The sequence below is a fragment of the Marmota monax genome, unplaced genomic scaffold, assembly GCF_021218885.2.
Source record: "Marmota monax isolate L192 unplaced genomic scaffold, Marmota_monax_Labrador192_F-V1.1 WCK01_AAM20220418_F8-fsc00052, whole genome shotgun sequence".
Taxonomy (NCBI): Eukaryota; Metazoa; Chordata; class Mammalia; order Rodentia; family Sciuridae; genus Marmota; species Marmota monax.
In genome coordinates this window covers 4,850,503-4,869,330 of record NW_026693473.1, presented here as the reverse complement: position 1 = coordinate 4,869,330, position 18,828 = coordinate 4,850,503, and the positions used below count along the sequence as shown (strand labels likewise).

General features: G+C 43.7%; 1 protein-coding gene across 9 annotated transcripts in view; it reads left to right on the top strand.

The window, feature by feature from the left end:
- Mylk (myosin light chain kinase) overlaps positions 1 to 18,828 on the top strand; it is a 244,422-nt gene that overhangs the window by 60,446 nt on the left and 165,148 nt on the right. For 3 of the 9 annotated variants that reach the window (XM_046458052.2, XM_046458053.2, XM_046458046.2), the window contains exons 1-2: positions 9,979 to 10,179; positions 17,102 to 17,268. In XM_046458052.2, the coding sequence (XP_046314008.1) occupies positions 17,182 to 17,268 (87 nt within the window). In that variant the 5' untranslated portion in view covers positions 9,979 to 10,179; positions 17,102 to 17,181. Of the gene's footprint in view, positions 1 to 5,924; positions 6,064 to 9,977; positions 10,185 to 10,360; positions 10,492 to 17,101; positions 17,269 to 18,828 lie in introns of those variants that run through there. The other 6 variants (XM_058583501.1, XM_058583500.1, XM_046458049.2 and 3 more) reach the window with 5 other exon arrangements.

The following is an 18,828-nucleotide window of genomic DNA, read 5'->3' as shown; positions in this document are numbered from 1 at the left end:
TTTCCTTTCTGTAAAACAGAAGGGTTGGATTAGAGCAGGGCTTTTCCAGCTTTGCCCGTTGGGTCGCAGAGAAAAAAGCATGTGTTCTGGGAGTGAGGCTCGGGTTGCAGCCTGAAGCAGCTTGCAGAAAACATTTCTTTACATTCTTACATTTATTCATAAATTTGACTTACAGTTGGCATTCTTTACAATAATGTGAATGGATTGATTTTAATATAAAAATGCTTTCCCCAAATCTTTGAGTAAAGTTGATGTCCCAGAATGAGGTACCCTCACAATTCCCCAAAGATCACACAGCTGCACCCCTATGGGGATGGAGGTTAGATTAGATAGTTCCAAAGGTCCCTCCTAGTTGTGATATTCCAGGTTTCTGGGGTATGTAATTCTCCTCCACAAAGGACCTGAAACGGGTACCAATGAATCCTGCAGGAACTTCAGAGAGGCTGGCTCCCTGTAGCCCTACCTCTGGTGGGACTGGATGGGGCTGGGTGGTAGAAGCAGCAGCTGCCTGGCATGGAGAGTGGAGAGGCTGGAGGAGAGCAGGATGTGCCTGAGCCTGACTTTCTGTCCTTGGACTGATAAACCTGGCTGCTCAAGTTGGCAGCCCTCTACCACCCTAGGTAAATTCCATAAAACACTAAGCCATTGTTTCTCACCCACACTGCAGACTGGTGGAGAGAGCAGGGGACTAATAGTGTGTGGAAATCAGGGCTTGTCACACTACCACAGTTTTCTCCTGACACTTTTCATGCAGCACACAAGGTGGGGGCTGGGCTTGTGCCCAGCCTGTGGGAAGAGAGGGCAGGAGAACCCAGAGAAGGCAGCAGGTTTGGGGGAGGATACAGAGATTCCTGGGTGTGAGCAGAAGCAATGATCTCTAAATGTGGTCTGAGCTCTATGTGTGGGGAGAGACTGTGCTGATGGTGGTGTCAACACTGTGCAGATTTACCAGAGATAGGCCATTAAGCATGAATGGCCTCTCCCTTAGGCATAAGGGATTGAAATGAAGTCACCCATTCGTTTAGGACAAATATATGGGGCATTTCCTGGACTAGGTATTGACTATATTAGTCAAATTTGTATTCATTAGATATCATGACAATGAAATCAAAGAGAATTTCAACAAATACTGGAAATTTCTTGTTGGCGTGGTGTTTATTGTAATAAAATTTAATGTCTTTTTATAAATTATTCCTGAGCAAATTACTGAATTGAACCAGGATCTAGAGTTCAAAAGGACTAGATTCTAGTTCAGCTTTATTGACTATATGGCCTATATTAGTCAGTTTTGTGTTATTATATATCTGAGGCAGTCTAACTTTATAAAGAAAAGAGGTTTATTCAGCTCACAGATTTAGAGGTTTGAAGTCTAAGATCAGGTGGCCCCATTGGTTTGACCTTTGTTGAGGGCCTAACAGTGGATGGTGTCACAAGGGTGGGAGTACTTGTAACAGGAAGAGATCACATCCTGAAACAGGAAACCAGAGAGTGATTTGGAGATAGAGCTCACTCTTTGAATGACTTGCTCTTTCAGGATTCAGGGGTCTCACAAGTACTTCCTTAATTGCTTCCAAGGGCTGTTCTTCCAGTGACCTAGGTGCCACCTCTTAAAGGCCCCACCACCTGTCACCACTGCCACACTAGGGATCAAACTCCCCACACATGAACCCTAGGGACACACTCTAACCATGTCCAAGCTGTAGCACGACCAGAGCAAGTCACTAGGTCTTTGAGCCTCAGATTTTCCATCAACAAAACAGAGTTATAAAATATCTCAGAATGTTGCAAAGTTAAAGTGCAATCTTTTTTTTCTAAAAACAGACATTTATTCAATAAATCAGTATCATTCACCTCATGGTACATACAGAGTCATATGAGAAGTCTTTTTAGCAAGTGTATTTAAACACTCAATTTCAGGTATTACAGTACAATAAGGACTTTTACTCACTGAATATATAGTGAGATTTAATTATCATAAATCATTAAATCATTAGGTAGGTGTTAATTTTAAATAAAAACTGTTTTGGTAGCATTACTCTCCCCAGGGTCCTCCATAGCCTGTGTCAATCAACTTAATGACCGAATTTTTCAAAATTCCTCTTGGTGCATCCTTTTGCCAAATGAGTTTCCTTGCTTTAATATACACATACCTGAATCAGCTTTATACTGGGGCTTACCCTTTTAGATTGCCATGACCTGTTCTCTCTCTTTTATTTTATTTTTTATTTTGAGATACGGTCTCACTGAATTGCTTGGGACCTTTAGATTCACAATCATCCTGCCTCAGCCTCCCAACTATTAAGATTACAGGTATAGCCACTGCTCCCAGCCCATGACCTGTTATCTATCCCTTACAAATGAGAGATCTTTGCTCTGGTCCCTGAGCCCTGGTTGTCTCATCTGCAAAATAAGGAAGTGGACCAAATGGTTTAGGTTCCCTTCTATTTCTGACACTGCAATCTAGCCATATTGTAGTGTGCTAACGGTAAACCAGAATTTGGAAAGATGAGGCAGTGCTAATTGTCTAATCAACTGTTATTATAATGTAGTAACTATTAGTCCAGTAATCACTGACAAAAATAATTTAATTTAAAGGCATGAATTAATCTGTCCTTTGTGATTGCTGCAATATTTAAATGAACCACAATATTTAAGAGAATGTGATACTCAGATTCTTCATCATCATATTACAATTGACTATTAATGCAGTCTTGTAACACTTAATGACAGGGATATCTTCTAAGAAATGGTTGTCAGTTGTTTTCATCATTGTGCCAACATCATAGAATGTACTTACCCAAATCTAAGTGGTACAGCCTTTGATAGACTTAGGCAGTGTGGTGTGTGTACATGGAAGCCTGTTGCTTCCAGGGCCACGATGAACAAAACAACAGATTAAATCAAGCACAAGAAAAAATAATACATTCAAGGGACGTAAATGTGAGACATTTGATGTTGTTGTCACTATAACGTGGTATTCAGTTTTACAGTAAAATTTTGAAAGTATGAGTGTATTTTCAAATAATGATAAAAAGCATAGTAAATATGTAGACATAATTATTTATTACCAGAATCAAGTATTAGGCACTATACATCATATGCATTATACTTTTATATGACTGGAGGCACAGAAGGTTTGTGTACACCAGCATCACCTCAAACATATAACTCATTGAACTCTGGTGTTATGACAGATACAGTGATACCAAGTGAAAGGAATGTTCTAGCTTTGCTATAATATTATGGAACAATCTCATATATACAGTTGTTGACCAAAATGTTGTTCTGGGTGGCATGATTATAGTTACTATTTATTGAGGGCTGGATGTATGCAAGGCATTGTTGAAAATTACTTTGCTTGTCATTGTTACCGTGTACTGGATGTTATGAATATCAACTGTGTGTTGGATTTTTGAGGTTACCTCTAATCACCCAACCCTGCAAAATGGATTTACAAATGGGGAAATTGTGGTTTAGAGAAATTAAGTAAGGCACCCAAGGTCACCCAGCAGTGTGGCAGAAGCAAGGTTCAAGTCCAGGTATGGCTAGACAAAGGCTGTGATTGTGATCATTCCAGCAATGTCTGCTGTCTCGCAGTCACCACCTATCTCATGTAGGTTGTAAATTTATTGTTACTCTTGTGGTTATCCTGGCTGGTTTATCATTCAGCTCTCAACTTTACCCTGGAATAGGAATTGGTCTTCCCTCTAACTGAAGTAGCCAACCTGCAAATCAAATGGGAAAAGCCCACCTTCTGTCCTGTGGCATGAGGAGCCAACCTCCTCATTGCTTCTCTGTACACCTGGTCACTTCTCTCGGTGCTGAGTGGAAGGAACACTGGAAATCCATGATGCTGTTTGCCAGGCCTTGGGTTCCGGCCAGAGGAGGCAGATGGTGTTGATGGGAGTAATTAGAAAGAACTGAAAACTCACATCTCAAATGCAGAATCTGGAGCAGAGAGTGGATAAAGCAGATTGGCTCAAACCTCATTTTTCTATGCTGTGTCACTTGGGGGAGGATTGGGCTTCTCAATAAGGGACTTGAGTCTATGGTGAATGGCCCGGAGCCAGAAGGGTGACGGTGACTGCCTCTGGCCCCGGCAGAAACTGTGGATGGTGTGGTTGTGGTGATCTTCACTGCCCCTCCACTCTACAGTGTTCCCTGCTCCTTCTCCTTAGGGAACATATTCTGGCCCCTGTGTGGAAGGGCAGGACATCCACAGAAGCACCTTTCTCCTTCTCTCTCCTCCGGTTGGCTAAAAGATAGTCCAGGCTCAGAGCTAATGTTTTCCCAGGAGAACCAGGCCATGGATGCTGGCATCTCCCCTACCCTGTGTGAGAGGAGCAGGGACTGTGCTTAGCAGCCAGCCCTGGGCAGGTTCTCAGAGTTCGTTTGCATCTGTGTCCTCAGGATCCAAGGGCCCTCCTTGCTTAGTATCCTCTGTGTCTGTCCCTTCAGCTCACCCCTATAGGGCCAGGTCCCTGCATCTTGTCACTGACCTGTTCTGACAAGATGAACTGGGTTCAGGGGAGCTGGCTGCAACATTAAACTAAGAAAACGGTGAAGAAATCCTGCAACACATGGACATGGGTTTCTCAGATTGAGGGCGGGACTGCTCTGCGACCTCAAGGGTCCTCTTCCAAGTTGGCAAGAGAATGAGTATACCCAGAATCGCTCTATTTATAGGGGAAAGACATTCGATAGAATATTCTACACCAAATAAGGCAGGGGATAAGTTTTCAAAGGGGGTTGCCCAATCCCACTGAGTAACACTCCAGTCCAGAGCTGAAGCATTTCTTTGCTGAGCGAAGGTGAAGGCCACTTGCTTCACATAGTGCATGGCCTGCGATGTCAGTCCAACACCCCCTTTACTCAAGGCTGAGAGGGGATGCTCAGCCCATGGGCAGGGCGGCCCCTCACACCTGCAGAAAGTGGAAGGATGGCACATGCTTCAGGCCAACCCAGGGAAGAGAGGGACCTTGAGCCAGACCGGAGCCAAAGCTCCGGAGTGACTGTTCAGCAGCATCCTGAGGCTCCCGTCCTTCCTGGGCCTTCTTTTCCAAGGGCCCTCCTAGGCTTTTCTATAGACTGACCAGTGCTGGGGAGGAGGGAAGGCAGGCAGAATCCTGGCACAGAGAGGTGACCCTTCTCTTTCACCTTTCCTGGTATCCCTTCAGCCCTTTGCCTCCATAACACCAACAGGGTGCTCTACTATTGGGGATTACCCAAACCCACCTGCTCCCCATAGATTCCTGCTTCAGAATAAGTCAAATTATTAAGTGCTTGCAGAATTGGAGGTGGGGAGTGTGGAGATCCTGCTTGAGCTGACTATAGCCATCTGGGTCATTTTTCCCACTGGGTGACTCTGGCATGCATTCTAAACCCTATAAGATAAACAATGTCATTAAGGTAGTAAGTGTCCAGTGCCATACCTGAACTGCTTCTTAACTGACATTTTGACACGTTCGTTTTTGAGGAAGTCCTGGTACATTCTGTTTGGTTTTGGCCTACCTTTGTCTAGCTCAGCATCGGAGTCCCTTTTTCCTTCCTCATAGTGTGCTCATGTGGGGATCCTCCTCCTGCCACCCCAAACTTTTTGTACATAAGTCCACTTCGTGCACTGGATTTGACCATTTATTTCTTTAGTCTTTCAACACCTTCTGCCTTTGGCAGCCAATTCTCGTGTGCTAGGTTTTTTCAAAATAGGGAGGAAGAATGACATGGTTGAAAGAAAAGGAATATATTGGATTTACTTTGTAAGCAAATGGTACTCCCCAGTGCCCTGCCCCATTAATTTTTCTGTTAATATTTGCCACTCTACTAAGGGACTGGATGAGCTAAGTCACCTCTGTACTTAGTCTGATGCCTGGCACAGTAAGTGGCTCAGCAAAGTGGTTATTATTAGTGCTCCCTTTCTCTTTCCCTTCTCTCCTCCCCTTTCCCCCTGGAGTTTCCCCTTAGCTCTTGCAGCCAGCCCCAGGCCGTCTCTTTGACAAGATGCACTGAAAAAGAGAACTTGATCTGGGAGTTTGCCAGTGGCTGAGAAGCAGGATAACTGCAAAGGTAACCATCCCTGGCACTGGCCCAGTCTCCAGTGTCTTTATGGTCTACCTGGGTGTGTCTCAAGGGTCAAGAAGAGCACCTGCCTGATTTGACTGCCCCTTGACTCTGCTCTGGGCTTGACTGCTCCCCACCCGCAACCCTCTGGAATCTTTGCTCTCTGCTTACGTGAACTGTGGGGAGCAGGCAGCATCCAAGAGACAGATGCACTAGGGCAGGAAGAATCCAGGGAGATGCTTCAAGCCAGGTAGAGAGAACATGCACCAGAGCAGGTAAGTGGCTTTCTTAAAGTCACACAACTGGCTAGAGTGGAGCCGCAACGAGCATGAGGCTTGCTGACTCCCCTGCGCTCTTTCGCCTTTTGTGCTGGCTCCTGATTTCTCCTGTGGCCCTCTTCTTGACCAGGCTGCCTTTATCCTGTGAGCCTCTGATAGAAATTATAAAACAACATCAGCAATAGCAGGAATAGTGACTGAGCCTCCTGATCTTCTGTGCCAGAGTCCAGGTTGGGCTGCTTGTACGTGTCAACGAAATGTGTGAACTTTAGGATTGTTGCTAGAATGTGGATTTTGCTCATTTGGTTATAATCATTGTTTCTGGTTCTGGCTTTGGTTTCTTTTGCATATTACTTTTATTGCAGGAATTTTCTCTCAGCCTCTTATTAAATCCCAAGTGAAGCAGGAGGTCCACTCATTCTCACTGTGAGCTTTTTAAAAAAATTGTAGTTGTAGATGGACAGCATGCCTTTATTTTTTAATTTTTTATGTGGTGCTAAGGATTGAACCCAGTGCTTCACACATGCTAGGCAAGTGCTCTGCCACTGAGCTACAGCCCCAACCCTACACTGTGAGCTTTGGTGGATGTGTTTCTTTGACTTTGACTTGATTTCTGTGTGTGTGTGTGTGTGTGTGTGTGTGTGTGTGTGTGTGAGAGAGAGAGAGAGAGAGAGAGAGAGAGAGAGAGAGAGAGAGTTGTGTCTCCTTTTAAGACACTTTAAAATAGCTATCTGCCAATGATGTGCTCACATAGGGTTGTGCTGCCTGGTTGAAATGCACCTCCCACCTGTGGTCTGCTACTCTGCTGATGTGGCCTGGGTGATGTGGCAGCTCATCTGCCTGTAAGAGTCTGGGCCCTACTTTAATGTGTTTTCCTAGAGAAAAGGCCCAGGAGGGAGGGGTTGCCTGGTGTCCTGGGGAGAGCTCAGCTCTGGGGAATAAACATTAGCTGGCTTTAAATGCATTCATTTGGGAACCCAGGACCTGGATGCCCAGATGTCACTCGGGAATGCTAGCAGGAAACCCAGAGAAAGTACCCAGGGCAGATTATGCCCATTTCACAGGCAGGAAGACTGAGAAGAATAGGAAGGAAACTTGAGTTATATATCAGGTTTAGAGGAAGACTAGTGCCTATGCATTTAGAGCTAAATACCAATATTCCTCAGGGCGTTAGATTTTGTTATCTTTGTGATCTGTTCATCTGCTCCTTTCTTAATGGTTGCTAACAATTCATGAGATTCCCTGTACAACAAAATTAAACAATGTCATCATTTGGAAGTGGCTTTTTAAATGTTTTAATCCAGATTTATATTCATTTCTGCATTTCACAAGGATTTATTGAGAACTATATGCTCATCAATATTCCAGGCATCGGGGATACAGTAGTGACAGAAACATATAGGACCAATGGCCTGGTGTACTTACATTCCCTTGGGGGACACAGATGTTGCTTGGTGAACCACTTGATGACATGACTGCAAACTGTGATACTCAGGATGAAGAAACATAAAGGATTGATGGTCCACCTAGCAGGGAACCATGCCTAGTCTCAATGGGCCCAGAAGTCTGTGTTCAGTGTTTCCAATCAACTATTTTGTACTTAGGCATTTGTTTTTGAGCCCAGTGTAGAAATTTAAAAATTATTTTTCATTTAACTTCCTGTGATCCATTTTGGGGATCTTCAGGGTCATATTTAACTTCTAACACATTAGCCATTCCTAGGTACCTAATGCAACCCTTGGGTTCAACAGACAAGCCTTCCATGTCTTTGTCCAAATTGTTGTTCAAAGTTCTGTCCATTCCAGTCATCGTAGTGTTGCCCACTATCAGGAAGACTTGGGTCTGACTGTGCCTCCGTTCCCCAGTGGTGAGCTGCATTAATTTCTTTCTTTCTTAGGCATAAACTGCTGGACCATCTCCCTGAGCTAGGTGTTCCCAGCTGGTGTATGTTCACTGTTGGCCAAAGACTAAATTGATGTAAAGGTTTCTCATCAGTTTCTTTCTCAGGCTGCAAATCTCTCTAGTCTACAACTCTTCAATTTTTCTCTCTGAATAAAAAGATGGAATCAAATTAGACATTGATTCACCCTCTTCCTCACTCGTCCGTCCCTTAAAGCTGCCTGCCACTACTCATATAAACCACTTTTCCCTTTCCATGTGTGATTTTAAGGACAGAAGTGAGATAGATGGTAATAGGAAGATTTGGAAGATTGACAAAAATAAGGTTTTAAAAATATGCCCTGAGGACACTTGGGGGTCCCTGAGACTTTTTAAGGGGCCGTAAGGTCCAAATTATTTTTATATAGGATGTTATTTGCTTCCCCCCCAACTCTTATCTCTCTGTATAGTGGCATTTTCCTGCAGCTACAAATGTTGTGATGTCACAAAAGAATAGATGCAGAAGCAGATATGATAATCATGCTGTCTTCTGTTAAGCCAGACATCAAAGAAATTTGCAGAGCGCTTGCCTAGCATGCCCAGCAACACACACCACACACACACACACACACACACACACATACAAATTGTAAAACTGAACAATATATTTTTCTTTTTAAAATACTTATGTTGCCTTGTGCAGTGACTTGCACATGTAGTCTCAGCTACTTAGGAGGCTGAGGTAGAAGGAGAACTTAAGCCCTATACTAGTTCAAGACCAGCCTGAGCAACGAAAGTGAGACCCTGCCTCAAAATAAATTTTTAAAAATACATAAATAATGTTAACATACAGACTGTTGATCCTTTTAAATGAATTAATATTTAATTTTTAATATATCAAATTTTGATAGTGATAGATCTTTGGGATCCTTATTAACTTTTAGGAATATAAACGGGAGCCCTGAGACCAAAAACATTTGAGCACTGCTGAGCTGGAGGATGGAGGGTCCCCTAGGTGTTGGAAGGAACCAGCTTTTCAAGAATCTGACATGACCCAACAGAGCTTAAATTCATGTCATTCCTGACTTGGACTGCCACAGTCTGTCCCAAGGTCTGAGTTGCGTAGGATGAGCAATTCCTCTGCAACTAGAAATACCTTCTGTCCCCTGCAAGAGAAGATCTTGTCTGAGCATCACCTTGCTGTTTCATGTAGAAGGGTGCCCCGAGGAGGGCTCTTGAGGCTCTGCCACGGCAGATCAGTGCCACAAGGTTCTGTGCTTCATTGAACACAACCGGTGGGGCCTGGCTCAGATCTCTGCCGAATTCCTTCCAAGAATCACAGCACAGAAGTTTTCGATCCATTCGTTTCCCTGGCTTGGCCTCCTATTCTAGGGATCATAAACAAGACCTCTTCAGCTTAAGGAAGAAAGAGCCAGGTCTCAGGAGGCAAACGTCTCGGGAGCCCTGGGTGGTAATACCAGGCCAGATGTACCAAGGAGTTGGAGTGGCATTCTGTGCCAGATGTGGACCTGGGGGAGTGCCCAGCCCATCCAAGGTCTCAGCTCTTTGCTTGACAGGGTCCTCCCCTTGCTCCACACTCAGACTGGAATCTGCATCTCTGAACAAGTAAAAACCTGTGAGCTTCCACCCCTGGTTCCCTGGGACTCCATTGAAAGCCTCTGCAGCTGGCAGCCAGAGGTTTCAAAGGTCACCCCAGCTGGGCGGATTAGGACAACAGATCTCCCGGGTGAAGCTGGCTGCCCGGCAGAAGGCAAGTTGCAACATCTGCGAGCAGAGTTAGAACAAAGCCCCTTAACTTTTTTTGGTCTGGCCCTGGGTTCTGGCCACTTTCCTCTGATCCTTCTCCATTCTCTCTGGACTTGGACAGGAATCTCAGCAGCACGGTGGTGAAGTGTGACTGCCTGGCGTCCTGACTCATGTGAGAGCTGCGGGGGGAGAGGCCACGGTAAGGTGCGTCTGTGGCTCTGCCCCACTTTGTTTGCCAGTCAGCCTGGCACAGGCGAGGAGCCACTCTCTCTAGGATTAGGAGTGATTAGGGAATGTGTCAGGATTTAAGTGCATTGCCCAGAGGATTAAGAGGAGAGAAGAGCTGTCAGTGCCCGGGCATCTGCACCCTGGTGGTTATGTCGGCTCTAATGTGTGCTGCTGGGGGATTCGTGGCAGAAAGCTGAGCAGGCTTGGTACTTCAAGGACACCCTACTCACTGATCAGGTGCTTGGGACAGCCATCATTGAAAGTTAATGTATACTTTGAGTAGGTCAGTGCATAGCTGGTTTCTCTAAATTTATTCTGCTATATAATTGATCACTGATTTTTAAACTTTTTTTCTGAGTCTTTTTGCCTCAGAGTTTTACTCTGTATTGGCCATAGTTGAAAGTATTCCTTTCTGGGTTCAAGAGATGATTTAAAGTGCTTTTGATCAAGTTAAAGTGCAATTAACTCAGTACTGCTTTGTATAACTAATAAATTATGTTACTTGTGGAAACTTTATTTGGAGGTGGGCTTTGGCCCAAACATCAGTGGGAGGGAGGCTTCTAGCTCTCGATCCGCACTCCCCTGTGTTTTACTTCTCTGTCCTTTGCTCTGCATTTAGCTGGTACTGAATGAACCCCCTGGTTGGGTGCATTTGACTCCAGCTACTGAGCATTGCTCTGCTGATAGAGAAATTGCAGACATCACCCAGCCTCTCTGTTTTCTTGATTGGAATGTGGGCACCTGACCTGATGAAGGATTAGAGAGGAACAAAGATGGTTTGGCTTGATTTATTTTACTATTCATTTTTTATCCCTAAATATGTCAGGAGCCGCTAATTGGCAGCATGGCAGGAATCTGTGCTGATGATGGCAGTGGACAGGGCAGTGGGCTGGGGGTGAGTGGAGCTATTTGGTGTGACTGCCAGCTTGGGACTGGGCTGTGGTTCTTCCCAAGGGTGGTTCAGTAATCCTCCCCCTGGAATCACCCACAGGGACTAGGTGTTACCCTGCTGTATTGACTGGCATGTACCTTTCATAACCTGAAGGCAGATTATTCCTAGGATTGGATAGCCAAGTGTGTGCTCTCTAATGAGAGCATTTGGGGTCTTCAGGAGATGTAATAGGCCTCAGCAGGTCTTGGATCCTGAGGCTTTGTAAAAAGGGTCCTGGACCTGATCTCACCTCTCCTAGTTTCCAGCTCCCCTGAAAGCCTGAGAGCAGAAGGGGAGACACATTTGCTGCCCTTCTTCCTTCGGGCTTCTCCCAGGCCTCTGTCTATTACATTACTGGGAATGGCAGGAAATGCCACGTTGGGTCTTGGGAGTCTCCTGCAAGCAGCACAGTATGACCTTACAGTCTGATTTTTTTCCCCCCACTTCTTAGCTGTGCAAGCTTAGGCAAGCATAGATGGCTTTCAGAGCCTCCCTACCCTTATCTGTGAACAGAGGATAATCAGAACTGCCTGCAGGATAGCTGGGATTGAGTGAGAGTGTGCCCTGCACAATGCCGGCCACATACTTCTTACTCCGTGAGTGGTGCTGCTAGAATGCTCAGAACAGTGCTACAGGAAACTGACAGTCAGTCTGGGCTCCTACCAGCTGCCTCCTGGAGCTCTGCCTCTGCCCCTTGCCCCAGCAACCTTGCCTGAGTGTAATCAGGCCTGCCTGGGCTTCTTGTTATCTTTGGTGACAGGGTCTGTGTCTTTAAGGTTGTGAGGCTGGCTTAGTTTGGGGAAGTGGATGCTGCTGCTGTGGGCAGTTAGCACTTAGTGAATACATTTTATGCTGTGCTCTGGGCTTTATATATACTCCTATTCCAGTTCTCCCTTCCTCGTATGATTGTTATTATTCCCAAATGACAGAAAAGAAAACTGAGGCCAAAAAGATGGAAGGTTTATACCCCATTTATCCCTAAGTATGTCACCTACCTTATGTTTCCACACTCACCACACTTTACACCACACAAATACAGACACACTCAATGTCCACCCCCAACCCCCACGGATAATTTACTGCTGTATACCCAGCACCTAGTTTGGCACATAGTAGGTGTTCTATAAATACATCCTGAGTGAATGAATACATTCTGATTCTTGCTGTTACAATTATGTCAGGGAGGGCTCGGGATGTGGCTCAAGTGGTAGCGCGCTTGCCTGGCACGTGTGAGACACTGGGTTCGATCCTCAGCACCACATAAAAATAAAATAAAGATATTGTGTCAGGGAAGTACTTATATTCCCATGTTTATGCAGCACTCTTCACAATAGCCAAGGTAGGGAATCCACATTCACTCATAAAAAGAAAGATCCTATCAGTTGTGACAACACAGGTGGAACTGCAGGACATTTTGTCAATGAAATAAACCAGGCACAGAAAGACAAATATCACATGACCTCACTCATATGTAGAAGCTAAAAAAGTTGATTTCATAGAAATGGAAAGTGAAATAGTGATAAGTATAGACTAGAAAGGGCAGGGGTGAGGGGCAGAGAGGAAGGCTAGATGATGGGTACTGTGTTAATCAGCTTTCTCTTGCTGTAACAAAATACCTAAAAAAAAAAAAATCAAGTCGAAGGAGAAAAGGATTATTTTGGCTCATAGTTTTAAATATTTCAACCCATGGTCAGCTGACTCAATTACTAAGGTGAGGCAGAGCATCATGGCAGGGAGCATGTGGTGGTGGAGGAAGCTTTTCACCTCACAGGGGGCCAGGAAGAAAAGAGTAAGAGAGGAGGGGCTGGGCTCCCAGTGTCCCCTTCAAGGGCACTTCCTGCCCCAGTGACCTAACTGCCTTCCACTAGGCTCCATCTCCTAGAGGTTCCACCACCCCCCAGTAGGACCACAGGCTGGACCAAACATTAAACATGTGAATCCTTGGGCGGCCTTTCAGATTTAAACCATAGCAGCACAGCAGGCGCCCAATGAAGTCAGATGAGAGGACTAAGTTCCAGTTTCTGTAGCACCAGAGGGTAACGATGGATTACAACAATTTATATATTCTATAAGGAATTAGAGGAGAGGTGGCCAAAAGTTCCCAATACAAAAAAAGGATATATGTTTAAGGAGATGGAAATGCTAATTATTCAGATTTGATCATTGCACATTCTATACGTGTATTGCACTCTCACACTGTACCCTATAAGCATGTGCAATCGTTGTATCACCTAGAACAAATCACATGGTGATCATTTTGAAATGGTTTCAAAGACATATGTGAAACACAACAATTTACTAAATATGGCAGAATATTAATTGTTCAATTTAAATACGGGGTTTTGGGATGCTCATTGTATCATTCTTTCTACTTTTCTGTATGTTTGAATTTTTCCATAATAAATTGTTTTTAGTTTAAACTTTCTATATCATTAATTCCTATCATTATTTCCCTTGTAAATATGTACTCCTATATCTGCCTGGTATTCCACCATATGTAACCAATTTTCACTGTTGGATATTTAAGTAGATTTTTTTACATGTCTACCTTTTGCTATAAATAATGCAATCAGTGTTCTTATCTATAAAATTTGGGCTGCATCTCTGATTCTTTCCCAATAATATATTTCTAAATGTGCTATTACTAGGAAAAGAGATGGATAGTTATTTTAGAATCTTTTGGACAAATTGCTTTCTGGAAAGATTGTACTAATTTATATTGCCCCTAGGAGGATATGAGTATGCCCATCTCCCCATGGCTAGCATTAAATGTCAGTTTGGTTAGTTAAAGAAAAAAAGCATCATTCTTAATTTTTACTCTTATATTATTTGGGCTTGACTTCTATTCAAGTCATATCCTCTGCGCGTTTATCTGTGGGCTGATTTCTTCTTTGGTTTTCATTACAAGCATTTTATCCCAGAATATCATCCATCTTTTAAGGTTGTTGATTGTATGTTTAGCAATACAGAATAATCTTAATTTTACATTTACATAAGTTGAGCAGCTCTCAATTTTTCCCTTGTTACATCAACATCAAACCCCCTTCCCACCAGCCAACTGCTTCAGGAGGCCAGAAGACTCAGTGGTTCAGAATAGCGGCTCAGGTGCCTCATGCCCACGTTCAAATGCCAGTTCTCTTCCCCACTGTGTGACATAGAACAAGGTTTATGATCCCTAAAATGGGGATGATGAGATTATCTGTATCATAATGTTGTTGTAAGGAGGAAAGGAAACCATTTATTATTTGTGAAGTGTTTAGTACAGTTTCTGATTTAAGTGCTACATAGTGTTTATTTTCATTGTTTCCTGCTGTGGTCAGGTCTTAAGTCTTATCATTAGGAATGGAATTTTGTTTGCAAAGCTAATACCTTATCAGTAAAAGAGAAAGCAAGGTTTGTCAAGCAGAGAATGTGCCCAGTTACAAACAAACCTAGCCACTTTGTTGCTTTAATTTATACTTTAAAAGAGCCTTATTTTAGTTAGATATTAAATGTAAACAAGCTAATTATAAGACCCATACACCACTGTTCCTTGGTGACTCTTTACCTGACCCATAGCGTGGAACTTAAGTGTGCTACCAAATAGCCAAAGAAAATTAACAGAACAGGAAAAACTAGACGTCTCTTTCATTCAGCAGATGCTTGTTTGGTGTCTGTGATGTGCCAGGCACCAGGGATGTCATGGTGATTAAGATATGGTCCCATCCTGGAGCTGCCCCAGCCTGCTAGGGCTCCTTCCTGAACTAGGAACTTGGCACAGGGACACTAGGATGTACTCCAGGTGGTGACAGCTGATACCCAGTGACCTTGACTGCATCTGACCACCCAGCTTCTCTTAGTTTAGGTGGGGTTCTCCCACCTCTCCTTTAGGCTTTGGATCCCCCACCCCCACCTTCTTTTCCGAAAGCCTTTCTCCACTTATGAGAACCAGATTGGTTTCTGTTGTTTACAACCAAGAACTCAGGTTTGTAAGTCCAGCTTAAGGAAATCATCAGAAACTCAGACATAGATTTAGACACAGATTAAGGCTCATTGTAAGAGTTTTTACCATAAAAAAATTAGCAACTGTCCAAATGGCCAGCAATGGGGAGACAGTCAAACACCCAAAGGATGGAATATTTAAAATTATATTAAAAGCAGTTCTAGGCAGGTGCCGTAGTGTATGCCTGTAATCCCAGAGGCTAGGGAGGCTGAGGCTGGAGGATCATAAGTTCAAAGCCAGCCTCAGCAAAAACAAGGCACTTAGCAGGTCAGTGAGATTCTGTCTCTAAATAAAATAAAATAGGGCTGAGGATGTGGCTCAGTGGTCGAGTGCCCCTGAGTTCAATCCCTGGTACCAAAAAAAAAAAAAAAAAAAAAAGTAGTTCTATCCACTTTGTTTTAAGAAAAATTGTGAGAAAAAGATAGGAAACATAAATGCTCTCAACCATGTGTTTTCTCTCAAATATGTGTTTTTCTATATTCATAAAAACAAAATCAGAGGGAGCTGCCTCACCATTCTGTATAATAAAATTGTGGCTATTTCATGTTGTTTTCCTTTGGGCTGTCTGATATGAACAAAAGAGCTCTGGAACCTGGCAAATCTGGATTCTTCCTCCACTTCTGATGGTCAGCTGTATAATGGGCAAGTTATTCCACCTGTTTGAGCTCAGCTTCCTCATTCGCAAAATGATGACTATATCAGTTTCGTGGGGTTGTTACAGTTAAATAGGAGGAATAAGACCTGGGATTCTATTGCATAAAGACAGGAATCTGTAGTTAAACAATAATGTATACTTTAACATAACCAGAGAAAAAGATTTTGAGGGTCATCACCACAAAGAAATGATGAATATTTTTAAGGCAATTGATATGCTGACTATTCGGATTCGATCATGGCACAATGTATATATGTTTCAAAACATCACATTATACCATATGTGTACATACACACATATGTCAATCAAAACTAAAGTAATGAAAAATTGAATAAGATAATCAAGTATTCCATATAGTGTTTGGAACAGAACAAGTGTAGAGTAAATAATAATTTATTAGTTTTGCATATTGTTTTTTTTCCCAGGCTTTATTATGAAACATTTAAAAGTTGAGAATAATTAAACATTGCAAAAGAGTTGATCAGCGCTGTAATGGGTAGCCATGGGTGACTTCTCACTTTGGCCCCTTTGTTCCAGCTAACCTTGCCAGCCCCCAGTCCCACCTTGTCTAGTGTCCCTAGGCCTGGCCCAGGAGTTTGGGCTTGAGGTATTCTTGCTAGTGATGGCATCATTTTACTGTGTCTCCTTGGGCAAGTGATTTACCCTCTCTGGGCCTCTGTTATAAATAGTTGAGTCAGCTTGTATGACCTTAAAATATCTCTCTTCTCTAATTATGGAACTTAAAAACATTAAAAACAAAACAAAACAAAACAAAAAATCTAGTCCTTAGTCTGCTTTCTTTCCTTCATTCCACAAACTCCTTCTTCTGCTCCCCTCCCCTCCCCTCCCCTCCTCCAGGGTCCTTGCATGTTAACCTGAAACTCTTACCTTTTTGGAGAATGGATCCCAGTTTTTGTGTAGCCCATGAGCTCTCACAGTTCAGCCCCAAACACTTTTTACTTTCAGCTACAAATGTTTCTGAAGGATCAGTGACTGTTCAATGAAGATTTCAGATACCTGTTATAAAACCTCTAAGCCATTCAGCTCTTCTCTTCCTGTCCCAGTCACCCTTTCCTAGAAGAGGGAGACGGGGGACAGATGGCAAGTTCTCCAGAGGGAATGAGGAGGCAAGCCTGGCCCCAGGAGCTGGAGTGTGGCACAGGCTGTGCCTTACCCTGGAACCTTGTTGGTCCCAGAAAGAAGCTCCAGGTAGACACTGCTCCTCCCCAAGCTTGCACCCCCAGGCTGGGCATGTGGCCATGTGGAGGGAAGACAGCACTGCGTTTTGACTCCTCTGACCTGGTCCTTTTCCTTCCTTTTTGCAGACCACAGGGGATGTGAAGTTGGTCTCCTCATCACACATTTCCAAAACCTCCCTTAGTGTGGGTCCTTCAAGGTTGACTCCATGCCCCTGACCGAAGCCCCTGCTTTCCTTCTGCCTCCTCGGAACCTGTGCATCAAAGAAGGAGCCACTGCCAAGTTTGATGGGAAGGTAAGAAGTGTGGCTTGGAGGCTGGGGGAGGCCAGGCAGGAACTTGTTCTTAACAGGCTGGACCTAGTAGCAGACCTGGTTTAATTTTGGACTTTCATATAAATCGAATATATATGACTTCACTCTTATTTCTAGTTTATAGTGGACTTTGGTCTATGTTGGGGAAATTGGGAATGGAGAGGGACATGTAAATTAATTTTCCTGATATATATTTGGGGGGGGGGTACCATGGATTGAACTCAGGAGCATGTGATCACTGAGCCACATCCCCAGCCCTATTTTGTATTTTATTTAGAGACAGGGTTTCGCTGAGTTGCTTAGAGCCTCACTTTTGCTGAACTCATGATCCTCCTGCCTCAGCCTCCCGAACTGCTGGGATTACAAGCATGTGCCATTATACCTGGCTTTTCGTGATATATTTTGCTGTTGATAAGTCACATTCTGGGTATGTGCCTCCCAATTATAGAATATATGACCTAGTGGCAGGAAAATACAGCTTGAGTTTAAATATGTATCCCCCACATCAGGGAAAATTGACTATAATTTTTCTCTTGCCTTTGCTCTGAAAGGATTGTTTGGTTAGCTGACTTTGTGGGTCTACCCAGAATAGTGAGATGAAAGATAGGACCTGCTTTTTTTTTTTTATTCTCTTCCCTTTTGTCAATGAATCTTGGTCTCTTGCCTTGGGAACTCCATTTCTTCTTCTGTAAATGGGAACAACAATTCCTTGTCTACTTTGTGTGAAATAGGAGAAGATGTGAACATTGAAGAGCAGCTGTAAGAATAACCTAATGCTATGCCTAGTCAGAAAGCCTGTTCGTAAAGTGGTGGACTCACATCAACTTGACATGGAGGTGCAGTTGGGTACCAGAGAAGTCATAGGAGCATTTGTCCTGGAATGAATCATGGGATTCTACCCCAGGAAATGCCTTAGCTAAAAGGCTTTCGTGTGACACTAGCAAATGACAACTTAGGTGAGGGGTATGGTGCTGTTCTTGCATGGTCCTGGGCTTTACCTTTGTGCTAGTATTTGGCCATGTGGTCATCTAAAAAGTATGCCAAGGCTACTGCCTTGAAAATAGGCTATGGCTGCACTGAATTTTGTGCTAAACACAGCCCTGTCCTATGAAGACTGTTTGCTAGAGGATCTGACCTAAAGTCCTTTTGTATCTTTTACTTGGAGAAGATTGTAGGGGAAATTTGGGGATGTCTGTGGGCTGTACCAATGTAGTAAGGGCTCTTTTCTTTTTTCTGAATATTTATTTATTTATTAGGTATAGATGGACACAACACAATGCCTTTATTTTTATGTGGGAGGATATTTATGAGGATTGAACCCGGGTCCCGCCCATGCTAGGCGAGTGCTCTACCACTGAGCCACAATCCCAGCCCCATAAGGGCTCTTTTTTATTGCCCTGGCTGATTGCCATCCTCTTCTCTCCACAGCAGGCCGGAAAGAAGCGATGGGAGCACTCAATCCCTGGGTGTTCAGAAATGGCTTAGATGACCATAAAAGGGAATGAAGTACCGATTCATGCTACAGCATGGATGAGCCTTGAA